The 15,158-nt window shown below is 44.7% G+C and overlaps 1 protein-coding gene across 4 annotated transcripts in view; it reads right to left on the bottom strand.

The window, feature by feature from the left end:
• Positions 1–15,158, bottom strand: part of kmt5b (lysine methyltransferase 5B) — a 66,031-nt gene that overhangs the window by 8,038 nt on the left and 42,835 nt on the right. For all 4 annotated transcript variants that reach the window (XM_068046396.1, XM_068046395.1, XM_068046398.1 and 1 more), the window contains exons 8-9: positions 14,971–15,107; positions 14,052–14,239 (exon numbers count right to left, since the gene is read on the bottom strand). In XM_068046396.1, the coding sequence (XP_067902497.1) occupies positions 14,052–14,239; positions 14,971–15,107 (325 nt within the window). The remainder of the gene's footprint in view (positions 1–14,051; positions 14,240–14,970; positions 15,108–15,158) is intronic.

Raw genomic sequence — 15,158 nt, 5'->3', positions numbered from 1 at the left:
CTGTAGGTCCTGACGTCGGGACTGGAAGTGGGTGTGGCATCCATTGGGGCAATCGGCGGCCGGCAATCATGGGGGCTGTCTACGGAGAGGACGGAGGTGGCAACGGAGGCAGCGAATGTGGCATCAGCTGACACCGCAGAAGGTCCAGCCGCCATACTTGAAGGGCTGACAGCCCCTGCCTGACTGCTGATTTCATCCAGTGAGTCCCTGCATTCAGCAGTGCCAGGCATTGTTTTGCAAGTCTGCAGGTAAAATGGCAGAAGACAAACCCATGTGGCCCCACAGTTCAGTGCTGCCTCTCTCCAGACTCTGCTCCAGGCTGCAAGGAAAAGGCAGGAGGTCCTCTTCCCCAGAGATGGGAGGAGGAGACCAGCCCGCCTGACCAAGAAAGCCTGGATGGAGATAGCGGAGGAGGACAGTAGCCATGGGGTCACCCCAAAGACCTGGATCCAGTGCCAGAAAAGGGTCAACGACCTCATCTGGTTTGCCAAGGTGTACTAATCAATTACAACCCTTTGTCAGAGCAAGGGATATCGTTTGATGGAGAGGGAGGGACCACCCCCAGCTGTGGCAATGCGGTTCTGGAGTCGCCAATGAGGTCTGAGGCATGGCCGCACATCAGTTAGAGGTGCTCGTCCATCAATACTTTGCCCTGTATAGACTCATGAGACTGGCCGGGGCAGGAGGCATATATGAGCCCCCATCATGGTTCGATGGACTTTCACCATCAGAGATCAGGGACTTTTACCAGCTAGCAAACTAACCTTGTCCCTCATTGTGCCTGCAGAAGAATACGGCCTACAACAGGAGGGAACATGCCAAGATCGGCGGTGGAGTTCCTTATCTGCATATCCTTATACTGATGGGAGGCAACGGCTATGGAACTGGAATGGCAAGGGGGCTGTGCCATAGCTGATGGGGAGTCAGGGGGACACACTCAAGAGAATGAGTGAACATCTCCTGGGGCATAAGGGTGTCTCTGATGCCAAAAAGCCATGTAGCGCATGTAATCGTCATGGCAGCAACTAAGGGGTACATTTGGCCTGGTATGAGTGACAGGACAGGCAGACATTCCATCTCAAATGATTTCTCATGTAGGTCAAGGTGACCGAGAGGAGAGAGGAGCTGAACAGGCTGGGGGACAGTCGGCCGCCTCTGAGGAGCAGGAGGAGGCAGCAGCCTATGAGGGTCCGCCATCACATCATTCGCCCACCAGCACAGATACTCTTACATTTGGTGGGTATTCGCATGTGTTTAGATATGGGCACACAACCTGGCGAACAAAACAGAGATGCGCCAGGGCAGCTGACAGAAACTGTGACAGCCTAGGCCACTAGCAGTCGGAGGACTGTAGGAGGTCAGGCCCATGCTGATGACGTGCCTCTGGCGTAGGCGGCAACATGGAAAACGCTGCAGTGAGAAGTCAGGCAATATCTCGCAGAGATGCCAGAGGCTTTGCGTACTCAAGTGCGGATGATGGAGTACTCCATCCATACCTTTGGTGCTGCACTGTCTTTGGCAATTGCGTGTCTGGCTTCCTCCATTGGAGAATGGCAACTCTCATGGAGACCCAAATCCAGCATCACTTTGTCCATGTGCTTGATGCAGCAGTGGCAGGGTGAGAGGCGGACAAGGCACCTGGAGTCTCCACCAGGTCCACGTTCCTCTCAGGTCAGCAGGGAGATACAAGAATACCTTATAATGGATGAGTGGGGGAGGAGCAGCTGGCTGCCACATCTGGGGGTTCCTCCGAGGGTGATCCTGGTGCGGACAGTGTCTCCAAAGCCCCTCTGCCAGTGACTACAGCGCCTCCAACATCCCCGCCAACTGAGGTTGCCCCTGCACCTTTGCAGGAGGCCCTCAGTGTTCTGGGACCCGCAAGGCCTCAGGCAGCCAGAGGACGGCAGCCAAGGTCATCCCAAGCAGGGGGCAGCAAAGTCAGCAGCCTCAGCTGACAGCACAGGGGAGCACCAGCAAACGAGTTCAGAAAAGCGCACAGGTACATTTAGAGGATCATGGGTGGCACCTTGTAGTAAAGGGGCTAGTTGCGTTGGTTGTCATGCGTAATTAAACTATGTTGCTCACTCACCACGCCTCCTTTCTGTTGTGGATTCCTTTTAAAAGTTCCTTGCAAACCTTCGTCCTAAGGGGCTGGTAGCGAGGGAGCTAGACCAGAGGGCAGAAAACTTTAGCTTTGCCACTTTACGACACTTTTAGATGAGCACTTGAAATGCCATAGCAGACAAGGCTACTGGCCAAATGCTGGAAAATGGAATTAGAATAGGTAGGTGCTTGATGGCCAGTACAGACACAATGGGCCAAAGAGCCTGTTTCTGTGCTGTATGACTCTATGACGTGCACCTGGGTGCTGCAGTACAGAAGGATGGATGCGACAGCAGGGCTGCTTAGTGGTAAGGTTTTATTGTTGCACTTGCAGGTGATGAGGCTCAAAGGAAACAATGAATGAAGGCGTCACGTGCCTCCCTCAGGCGTATCTCATGGGCCTTTCATCTGGCACTGCTTGGGCAGCATCCTCATTGGAGGAGGCATCTCGCTCCATCATATCCTCACAAGTCAACCTTTCATCCCTCTGTAGTGCCAGGTTGTGTACTGCACAGCAGACTACCACAGTACATGAGACCCTTGCCAGGACATTCTAAAGGGCTTGACCGGATTGATCTGAGCACCTAAATCTCATCTTGAGCAGATCAATGGCCTGCTCAATGGTCGCTCTGGCTGACCCATGGCAAGTGTTATATCTCTCCGCTGCATCAGTGCGTGGGTTCCTCACAGGTGTCAGTAGCCGTATCCTCAGTGGGTAGCCCTCATCTCCAAGGATGCATCCCTGAATGCACGAGGGAACGCGGTAAGGTCATGCAACTGGGAGGGCCTTAGTATGTATGCATCATGGCTGCGTCCCAGGAATCGTATAGACACCGCTTGCAGTGGTCACAGACCAGTTGTACATTGAGGGAGAGGAAGCCCTTCCAGTTGATCAAGACAGTAGGCTGGTCCGTGGGAGCTTGGATGGCTACATGCGTGCACCTGGGGGATCCCATGATGGCCCCGAATCCTATAGCCCTCTCAACTTGACTATTTGCATTGGTACGGAAGCCCGCATAGTCGCCGGCATTGGTGACCTCCTTGATGCAGTTATGCGCTGCAGACTGGGAGATTCCACACAAATCTCCAGTGGACCCCTGGAATGATCCGGTGGCATAGATGTTTAGTGCCGCGGTGACAAGCATTGGGTGCCACCAAGTCCCAAGGGCCTCAGCTCATCCTGCATCGTGGCATATAGATGATTGACAGCCTCCCTGGAGAGGCGCAGTCTTCGGAGACACTGCCACACGGACATCTGCAGGTAGTTGTGATGTAGCCGGTAAACCCTCTCTGGAGGGCAGCTTCTTCTGCGCACTAGAGATTGTTGCCACGTCCCTCTACAACCTTCTCCAGCCTCCTGTGCCTGGAGCTGGCCCTCCTGTGGGCCCACAATTTGCCAGTGTTCCCCTGCCCATCCCTGCTGCTCTCTCCCTTTCTGCTCCTCCTCCTCCGTAGGGGCCTCGATGCCAGGGTGAATGTGACCCATAACAGGTTGCCTCTCCGAACGCAAGGCCTCTGAGACAAACAGACCTTCCACCATTCCCCCACCACTTGCGCCCTTTCAATGAAATGGCATTGCTCCTATGCTACCCTGGTGTGGGTGACCCACAGTGCTGGCACCTAGGCCCCCACTTCTGACAGTCTTTCATGATGTTGCCCTCCTCCACCCTTCCTGTCAAGCAACGCTGCCTCACCCAATGGCTTCCCAGCAAAACCAACACTGAACCCCTGCCTCCTTGTCGCCTCCTTGCACCAGGCGAGGCCCTGAAGCCCCACGGTCCCCGTGCATGATCAGGAAAATTCAAAATGGTGAATAAAATTGTAAATTGGGTTCTTAAATACCTTAATTGGCTTCCCACCTCATGAATGTGCGAAGCCAGCCCTCCATGTCAGCCACTGACTGGAAAATCCAGAAGAGACATCACAGTGTCAGACTTCCTACCTGGCATCTTCCGTCCCAATTTTATGTCTCTCCCCCACCTCGCCTCTGTTGCCGTCTCAAACGGCCCATAAAATTCAGCTGAATGTTTCAGGTCGATGACTTTTTGTCAGAACTGAGAAAGGTTAGAGATCTACAGAAGCAGGGAAAGTGGGAAGAGTAAGGGCACAGAATGTACCGAGTGGGGGATTTCAGTGCCAATCACGAAGAGTGGCCTGGGAGCACCACTTCTGGCTGAGTTCTCAAAGGCACAGCTGCCAGACTCGGGCTACAACAGACTGTGAGAACACTAACATGAGGGAAAAATCTACTTGACCACCTCCTCACCTGTCACAGATGCATCCGTCCATGACATTATTTGCCAGAGTGACCATGCAGTCCTTGCAGAGACAACATCTCATCTCCACACTGAGGACACCCTCCATCGTGTTGTAGGGACTACCACCATGCTAAATGGGATAGATTCAGAACAGATCTAGCAGCTCCAAACTGGGCAAAATGAAGCATTGAGGGCCATCAGCAGCAGCAGGATTGTATTCCACTACAATCTGTAATTTCATGGCCCAGCATATCCCTCACTCTCTCATTCCTATCAGGCTAGGGGACCAACCCTGGTTCAATGAGGAGTGCAGGACAGCATGCCAGAACAGCATCAGGCATACCTAAAAATGAGACGGCAACTTGGTGAAGCTACAAACACGGGACTGCATGCATGCTAAACAGCAGAAGCATCATGCTACAGAGCGAGCTAAACCATCCCACAACCAACAGATCAGATCAAAGCTCTGTAATCATAGAGAGATACAGCACTGAAACAGGCCCTACGGCCCACCGTGTCTGTGCTGACCATCAACCACCCATTTATACTAATCCTAAATTAATCCCATATTCCCTACCACATCTCACCTTCCCTCAATTCTCCTACCACCTATCTACACTAGGGGCAATTTACAATGGCCAATTTACCTATCAACCTGCAAGTCTTTGGCTGTGGGAGAAAACCAGAACACCCGGCGGAAACCCACGCGGTCACAGGGAGAACTTGCAAACTCTGCACAGGCAGTACCCAGAACTGAACCCGGGTCGCTGGAGCTGTGAGGCTGTAGTCCTCCCACATCCAGTCGAGTATGGTAGTGGACAATTAAGCAACTAACAGGAGAAGTCAGCTCCACGAATATTCCCATCCTCAGTGATGGCAAAACCCAGTACAAGTACAAAAGTCAAGCCTGGAACGTTAGCAACCATCTTCAGCCAGAAGTGTAGCATGGATGATCCATCTCAGCATCCTCCTGAGGTCCCTACCATCACAGATACCGATCTTCAGCCATTCAAATCACTCCACGTGCTATCAAGAAATGGCTGAGTGCAACGGATACAATAAAAGCTATGGGTGCCAGTAACATCCTGGCTGTAGTGCTGACACTTGTCCTCCAGAAAAAGCCACGTCTCTGGCTGAGCTGTACAAGCACAGCTCCAATGCTGACATCTACCTGACAATATGGAAAATTACCCAGCTATGTCCTGTTTCCAAAAAGCTGGACAGATCTTATCCAGCCAGTTATCATCCATCAGGAAAGCCACGTCAACAGTGCTATCAAGTGGCACCTATTCACCAATAACCTGCTCACTGATGCTCAGTTTAGGTTCTGCCACGACCACACATCTCTGACCAGCCTCATTACTATCTTGGTCCAAATGTGGAAAAATGAGCTGATTTCAAGAGGTGAGGCATGAGTGACTGCCCTTGGCATCAAGGCACCATTTGATGGAGTAATGCATCAAGAAGCCCTAGCAAAATGAAGTCAATGGGAATCAGGGGAAAATTCCTCACTGGCTGGAGTTACACTTAAACAAAAGGAGATGGCTGTGGTTGTTAAAGGCCAATAATTTCAGCTCCTCAGGGCAATGTTCTAGGACCAACCATCTTTAGCTACTTCATTATTGACTATCCCTCCATTACAAGATAGGAAGGGGAGATGTTCGCTGATGATTGTTCAGTGATCAATTCCATTTACAACTCCTCATAACAAAGCTGTGCGTGCCTACATGCAGCAAGACTTGGACAACATTCAGGCTTGGGCTGATGTGGCAAATGACATTCATGCCACAAGTGCTAGGCATCACCATCTCCAACAAGAGAAAATCCAACCACCTATTGATATTCAATGGCATTGCCATTGTCATTGTCAAATTCCCCATCATCAGTATCCTGGGTGTCACCATTGACCAGAAACGTAACTGGACTGCCACATAAATACTGTGGCTACAAGAGCAGGTCAGATTTTGGGTATTCTACAGCAAGTGACTAACTCCACAAAGCCTTTCCACCATCTACAAGGCACAAGTCACGAGTGTGATTGAGTACTCTCCACTTGCCTGGACGAGTGCAGCTCCAACACTGAAGAAGCGCAACACCATCCAGGACAAAGCAGCTCACTTGATTGGCATCCCATCCACTACCTTGAATATTCACTGCCTCCACCACTGGTGCACCATGTCTACAATGTGTACCCCATCCACAACATGCACTGCAATAACTCACCAAGGTTTCTTCAATAGCACCTCCCAAACCTGCAAGCTCTGCCACCTAGAAGGGCAAAAGACACATGGGAACACCATCCCTTCCAAATGTCACATCATTCGAACTTGGAAACAGATCATCATTCCTTCATTGTTGCTGGGTCAAAATCCCGGAACTTGCTACCTACCAGCACTACAGGAGTAACTTCGCCATACAAGCTGTAGTGGTTCAAGAAAGCAGTTCACCACACAAAGGCAATTAGGTATGGGCAATAAATGCTGACCTTGCCAGCGATGCCCAATCCCGTGAATGAATAAAAAAAGGAAGGTCTGTAATAGGGTGGAAGGTAGCAGTGATTAAATGACAAAAGGGATGATGGCACAAAGCAAAAAGAGGTGGTAATGGGACATGAAACAAAAGATGGATCTGGAGGAGTTGTAAATGGCAACAGCAGAATGATTACCAGCACCTGTTGTCTGAAAAAAACAGGAGTGGCGGTGATGATCTGAAATTGTTGAGCTGTGTTGAGTCTGGCCTGTTGTTAACGACTTCTAACTTGGCACCTGATGCAACAAATGTTAGTCAGCTTGAGATCAAGTCTATGATGTCACATTTAAAAAAGGGAGCAAGAAAAGGATTGCGGCAGAGATTAGAATATTGATGCCTGGAAGCTTGACGAAAGAAATAATTCGGCCTATTCTTGAAGCTCTCTATACATTTAATACATACATACAGGAATTTATTTTAAACAATAATGGATTGTTCATCATCTATTCCAATGCTGCATTAAACTGTACCAAGAAACTTAGAACAAAATTGGATTTTCACAAAATAGGAGAAGAGCAAAAAGACTGATCCCAACTGCATTGTGGAAATATTAAAGGGGCAAAAAATTCTGGAAAACAAATCTAATGAAGGGAAACAAACTCTATCCGCATGGCCAACACACTAGATTTATAAAACAGGCATTGACAAATGCTTCTGTTCTGTGTAATGTAAATTTTGAGTATTAGGTCTCTGAGAATAATGAGTCCATCAATCGACTGAGCATGTGGCTTACGAAGCCTCTCATTTTGATAACCACAAGTTAACACTTGCGCACTGAACCTATCACACAGCACGCTTGAAATAGTCGCACCATCAGTTGATCAAAGTTGAAGGTAACAGATTAGTATCAGTTTTTTTTAAAAAAACAGATGGGGACACTGATCTGCCAATTGATGTAGAGAATGAAAGTTGGATATTACATGTCAAAAAGGCTGGCAGCTGCATAGTCACTAAGTAGTATTGTGGCAGTGTGAGGGGGGGATCTCACAGAAACCTATAAAATTCTAACAGGACTTGACAGGGTAGATACAGGAAGGATGTTCCCGATGGTGGGGGGAGTCCAGAACCAGGGGTCATAGTCTAAGGATATAGGGTAAACCTTTCAGGACTGAGATGAGGAGAAATTTCTTCACCCAGAGAGTGGTGAGCCTGTGGAATTCGCTACCACAGAAAGCAGTTGCGGCCATAACATTGTATGTTTTCAAGAAGGAGTTAGATTTGGTCTTGGGTCTAAAGGGATCAAAGGATATGGGGCGAAAGCAGGAACAGGCTACTGAGTTGGATGATCAGCCATGATCATAATGAATGGTGAAGCAGGCTCGAAGGGCCGATTGGCCTACCCCTGCTCCTATTTTCTATGTTTCTATTCACAAACCTTGAAGTCCAACACATCCGGTGTGCTTCAGTCTTTATGTACAGATTTATTCATAGCTCACAAATCCCACACATTAGTTTTTTGAAGTACGGTGATTTGAAGTAGCTGATCAGTTACACTGTAACCACTACTGTATTTACAGAAGTTGTGGTTTTCTGGACTGTTAGGTAAATGAGACAAAGTTCACCAGAATAAAAGTTTCAACATCATATAACAGCAAAGATAGGGTAATAGAAATGAAAAAAAAAAATTGAAGCTATATCAGAAAAGCTGAACATAACTGACAAGGTCAAGTCTTGTTTTTTCACTTCACTTCTATGGTGACATAGTAAAATGGTATGGATGACATTTACTCAGTACATATACACAACTAGCGTTGGTGCAAAACTGTTTTAATCTGCACCAATTGCAATTGTGTAAAAATGCATCTTTAATCCAAAATCAGGGCCTGAAATGACAGCAGAGCAGGATTTCCCAGAGGAGGAAATCTCAATCTGCATTGTTTCAGAGTTCTTTTGGGCCTCAACTCAATTTACATTACACTAGATAGTACTGGTACAAAGCCAAAACTACTTATACCAACTCAAAATTCATAGTACAAATGCACCCTCAGATTATTATTTCAAACTAAGTGCGAAAAGTAATACTGGGAACAAACAGGAATGGATGAAACGCTTGAAAACAGAAATAAGGAAGAATTTCTTTCCTCAGTGATGAATGTTTGGAATGGTTTACTGGACACCAAAATGGAGTCAAAAAAACTGGGATTTTTCTCAAGATAGGGTTAGATGTCATGATGGGAACATTAAGAGTTATGCAGCGATGAAATCTGATAGGTCAAATGGCTGTCCACTACATGGATGAAAAATGCATTACTATTAATACATGTGATTTCAACTTTGTCTCATTTACTTGATAGTCCAGAAAACCACACCTTCTGTAAATACAGTAGTGGCTACAATGTAATTCAAATCACTGTACTTCAAAAAACAATTGTGTGGGATTTGTGAGCTATGAATACATTTGTACATAAAGACTGAAGCACACCAGATGTGCTGGACTTCAAAGTTTGCGAATGTACACAATACTGCCACTATACTACTAAGTGCAGCCAAAAGGATAACAAATTATGTTTCTATAATTTTGCAGAATCAGAACCTGTAAGTGACTTAAAACAATTATGGCAAACAATACAGAGGCATTAAAATTCAAACACAAAGCTCTAACATCTTGGGTTGTTACAGCAATGGGTAACTGAGCGATGAAGACTAAGAAAGTAGAGCAGACCAGTGGAGTGTGAACATCCCGGAATGTGTAGGGGTTAGTGTCGGCAGAAAATCAGCCTTAGAAGGATTTCAGCCTTGAAATGCAGTTGACCTAAAAAGTTATATTTGAGCGGTTAAATTACCAAGTTGCATTTGTTTTTCTTAAACTTTTCAAGGAAATAGAATTTACACTGAACAGCTGAAGCCCATGATATGTCTTAACTCCGCAATGTGGGAGATCCTGGATGCTTTGGTTATCCAGAAAGCAATTCTGATCGCTTGCAGTTGAGCTCAAGTTTTCAATGCTTGAGGAAGCAGTTAAGGATGCTGTGTTACATATGGGAGTCTGAAGAGTTCCTAGAATGCACTGCCTCGGTGGTGGTTACCATTTAGGGATAGTGAGGTAGTTATGAAGGATATGCAAGAATAACACAAATATAATATTGAGTGGATTTTAACCATATATCAAGATAGACAGGGATAAAGATGAAGTATGTGGTCAAAATGGAGAATACCTCTTGGAATGCATCCAATCAGCATTTATCAGGGTGATATCAGGAATGAGAAACTAATATGAGGGGAGATTTAAGATATTGGGACTATTAATCCTGGAGCAGAGAAGGTCAATAACCAGGAGGTTGAGAGTTCACATCTCACCATAGCAAATTATGAATCTGAACTTAGCAATTCCTAGATTAGCACTAGAAAATAGCCCTGAAAGCTCTTGGACTGCCCACCTGTCTGACTTACATGTGTCTCCAGTCCTTTACTATATGGTCGATTCTTAATGCCCTCAGGCTAAGTAGGGATGAGCAATAACGACTGCAGATGATACAAAACTTGGCCACGTAGTAGATAGTGATGAGGATAGTTTAAACTTCAGGGTGACACACAGGATGGTGAAATGGGCAGAAGCATGGCAGTTGGGAGTTCAATGCAGAGTAGTGTGAAATTATGCACTTTGGGAGGACTAATATAGAAAGATAGCATACTATAAGAAGTGGCATGTTTGGAGAATGTGTAGATGAGCAGAGACACCTTGGTGCCCATATACACAAATCCTTAAAAGGTGGCACAGCAAGTTGATATGGTAGTTAACTCGTGTTTATAAATAAATAGAAGCGTAGAATATGAAAGCAGAGAAATTATGCTAGAACTTTATAAATTACTGGTTAGGCATCAGCTGAAGTAGTGTGGACAAATCTGGGCACCACACTTCAGGAAACATATAAAGGCCTTTGAAAAGGTACACAGCAGGTTTACCAGAATGTTACCAGGGATGAGGGACTTCAGTGACAAGAGGAGGTTAGAAAACTTAGCCCTATTCTCCTTGGAACAGAAGAGGTTAAGATGTAACCTATTAGAAGTTTTCAAGATGATGAGAGGTTTTGATAGAGATAGAGAAAAACTATTCCCCCTGGCGAATGGATCAACAACCAGAAGTCATATATTCAAAATCACTGGCAGAAGATCTAGAGGGAGATAAGCAGAAATTGATACACTCAGAGTTGTCAGGATCTAGAACACAAACCACCATCCATGGTAAACTAAAAAAGTTAAAGATAGTATCGAACTTAAAGAAAAAGCATATAATTGTGCAAAGACGGGTGGCACGGCAGAAGATTGAACAGAATATAAAAACGGCAAAGAATGACTGAAAGATTGATAAGGAGGGAAAATTAGAGTACAAGAAAAAGCTAGCTAGAAATATAAAAACAGACAGTAAGAGTTTCTATAGATATTTTAAAAAGAAGAGAGTTAACAAAGTGTGTGTTAGTCCTATAGAAAGTGAGTCTGGGGAATTAATAATGGAAAATAAGGAGATGGCAGATGAATTGAACAGGTATTTTGCATCAGGCTTTACTGTAGAGGATACAGGTAACATCCCAGAAATAAGTGCAAATCAGGAAATGGAAGGGAGGGAGGAATTCAAGAAAATTACAATCACCAGGGAAGTGGTACTGAGCAAATTGTTAGAGCTGCAGGCTGACAAGTCCCCAGGTCCTGATGGACTTCACCCTTGGGTCTTAAAAGTAGTTGCTAGTGAGATAGTTGATGCGTTGCTTTTAATTTTCCAAAATTCCCTAGATTCGGGGAATGTTCCACTAAATTGGAAAATAGCAAATGTAACTCCTTTATTCAAAAAGGGAGGGAGATAGAAAGCCGGAAACTACAGGCCAGTTAGCTTAACATCTGTCATAGGGAAATTGTTAGAGGCTATTATTAAAGACGTTATAGCAGGGCACTTTGAAAAATTCAAGGTAATTAGGCAGAGTCAACATGGTTTTGTGAAAGGGAAATCACATTTAACCAATTTACTGGAATTCTTTGAAGAAGTAACATGTGCTATAGATAAAGGGGAACCGGTGAATATACTGTATTTAGATTTCCAGAAGGAATTTGATAAGGTGCCACATCAAAGATTATTTGGAAAATAAAAGCTCATGGTGTAGGGGGTAACATATTGGCATGGATAGAAGATTGGTTAGCTAACAAGAAATAAAGAGGAGGCATAAATGGATCATTTTCTGCTTGGCAAGATGCAACGAGTGGTGTGTCACAGGGTGCAATGCCAGGGCCTCAACGTTTTACAATTTATATAAATGACTTGGGTGAAGGGACCGAAGGTATGGTTGCTAAATTTGCTGATGACACAAAGATAGGTAGAAATGTAAGTTGTGAAGAGGACAGAAGGAGGCTACAAAGGGATATAGATAGGTTAAGTGAGTGGACAAAGACCTGGCAAATGGAGTATAATGTGGGAAAATGTGAAATTGTCCATTTTGGCAGGAAGAATTAAAAAAGCATATTATCTAAATGGCGAGAGATTGCAGAACTCTGAGGTGCAGAGGGATCTGGGTGTCCGCATGAATCACAAAAGGTTAGTATGCAGGTACAGCAACTAATTAGGAAAGCTAATAGAATGTTATTGTTTATTGCGAAGGGAATTGAATACAATAGTAAGGAGGTTATGCTGCAGTTATACAGGGCTTTGGTGAGACCACATCTGGAATACCGTGTATTGTATTGGTCTCCTTATTTAAATGCATTGGAAGAAGTTCAGAGGAGGTTTACTAGACTAATACCTGGAATGGGTGGGTTGTCTTATGAGGAAAGGTTGGACAGGCTAGGCTTGTATCCACTGGAGTTTACAAGAGTTAGCGGCAACTTGATTGAAACATATAAGATCCTGAGGGGTCTTGACAGGGTGGATATGGAAAGGATGTTTCCTCTTGTGGGTGAATCTAGAACTAGGGGTCACTGTTTAAAAATAAGAGGTTGCCCATTTAAAACAGAGATGAGGAGAAATATTTTCTCTGAGGGTCACGAGTCTTTGGAATTCTCTTCCTAAAAAGGCAGTGGAAGCAGAGTCTTTGAATATTTTTAAGGCACAGTCAGATAGATTCTTGATAAGCAAGGGGGTGAAAGGTTATTGGGGGTAGGCGGGAATGTGGAGTTGAGGTTACAATCAGATCAGCCATGATCTTGTTGAATGGCGGAGCAGGCTCGAGGGGCCGAGTGGCCTACTCCTGCTCATAATTCGTTATGTTCACATGTAACTGAAAAGGTGGTTGAACCGGATTCCATAAATGATTGTGAAAAGGTAGTTGGATAGGTACCCAAGGATGAGGAACTTACAGGGTTACAGACAAAATGCAGGGGAATGGGACTAAGTCCAACTGCTGTTTTAAAGAGCCAGCAGAAGCAGGATAGGCCGAATCTCCCCCTTCTGTGCTGAGGTTTCTATGATTCTATGCCTTGCCAATGTTGTCCACATCCCAAGAACAAATAAGGTCAAATGGGAAAGAATAATTTTCTCTTGTTGAGGAATTAGTGGTGAGGGGTAAACAATTTAAAATTGCCAGAGAGAATAAAGAGGGAGTTTTAGCAACATTTATTTATGCAGAGTTGTAACAGCATGGAATGTTTTGCCACAAAGAATGGTTGATCTTTGAAGGAAGGAGTAAGTAAATATTTGAAGCAGAGGAAGACACAAGTTTGTGGGGAAACAGCAGAGCAATAGAATTGGTTTTTGACTACTCTGGAAAGAAACGCCATTAGACACAATGGGCTGAATGGCCCTTTTCTATTCGGTAAATCTCTTGGGTTCCAGGACCCAGGTTCGATTTCGTGTGAAATAATGTTGGTTGGGGCAACAATTCAGATGCTATGATTGACCCTGGTTTCTCTGGGTTTGGGAAGGGCAGGAATAAGCAGTTACTTTAAAACTATATATTCCTCAAGGTTCATGGTCCTGACTGCTATGAAATGGAAATGCACATGGGAAGATGAGAAGTTTGGCAATGATGCTTCTGGTCCCAAAAACTAACACTCAAGGCCTATGCTCAAGCATAGAATGGCCAGTCAGAGAGATTTCAGAACACAGAAAGATAGGAACAGGAGTAGGGTAAGGCAACTAATGTCAGCAGAAATGTACTCCTACAGTAGACTCAATGCTTTCAGAAAAGAAGGTTTGAGAGAACTTGCAGAAAATGATGGAAGCAAAACAAGATACACTACCTTTTTCCTGAGTAATCTCTGCATCAGTGTTTGAGCTCACAGACTGGTTGTCAGAGTTTTTTCCATTATCTCCCAATTTTTTTAATCTGTTCAAACGTTTGTCTGTTTCTCTGAGTCCATACTTGCTATTTATGACCGGTACAGGGTCAGGAAGTCCAGGTTTTGATCGGAACGCACCTTGCCCACGCCTGGAGGAAGAAAGCAAGCCACTTTAAGCTCTCCTGTAGTATAATCATGGGAATTTTTCTGTATATTAAGTTGCCAGCACAAGTCTATAGGGAGAGAGCAAAGCAATGGGATTAGTTTTTGACTACTCTGGAAAGAAAAGTCAACAGACACAATGGGCTGAATGGCCCCTTCTGTTTTGTAAATCCGAGTTCTACGACCCAGGTTCAATCTCTCGTGTAAAATAATCTTGGTTGGAGCAACAGTTCAGGTGCTACAATTGGCCTCAATTTCTCTGAGTTTGGGAAGGGGTGGAACAAGCAGTTATTTTAAAACAGATTCCTCAAGGTTCATGATCCTGCTATTTTGGGAATAAAGAAGTGAATCTAAAATATAAATTTAGGTAAATTCTTAACAGGAACTCCACCCTTTTTAAAAAACTAAATCTGTAACAAATTTTGAGTCATAAAAATAATTAAGTGCCCATTTTATGTATAAAGCAAAAATGGCTGTCTAGCAAGACCGTAAGCTCCACTGGTGTCCTACCCAGAATGTCGGGCAGAAGTAATGTCATCTTCTGGTGGTGAAAAAAGTACAATGTTACAAAGCTGAATTTAATTGCAGCACAGTAGCAGGTCAGAACACAACAGGAGATTTTTGTGAATGAAGGTCTGAAGTTTGTCATTTTATGTATAGGATAGAGTTCCCATTCAATTATAAAGAGGTTATTATAACCAAATACAATATTTCTTACCTTTCACAAGTATAGCATTCACAGAATTCATTATTTTCCCCAAAGAAACCATCCCCATAGTAACAGGAGATTTCTTCACCCGGTTCAATATCTCGTAACGCTTTCACACAAGCTGTATCCCGTCCAGTTGATACAAACTAGGATTAAAAGAAATAGAATATATATTCTTGTTCAATGCAAATTTGATT

Source organism: Heterodontus francisci, chromosome 14 (assembly GCF_036365525.1).
Source record: "Heterodontus francisci isolate sHetFra1 chromosome 14, sHetFra1.hap1, whole genome shotgun sequence".
NCBI lineage: Eukaryota > Metazoa > Chordata > Chondrichthyes > Heterodontiformes > Heterodontidae > Heterodontus > Heterodontus francisci.
This window is presented reverse-complemented; position numbering and strand designations above follow the sequence as displayed.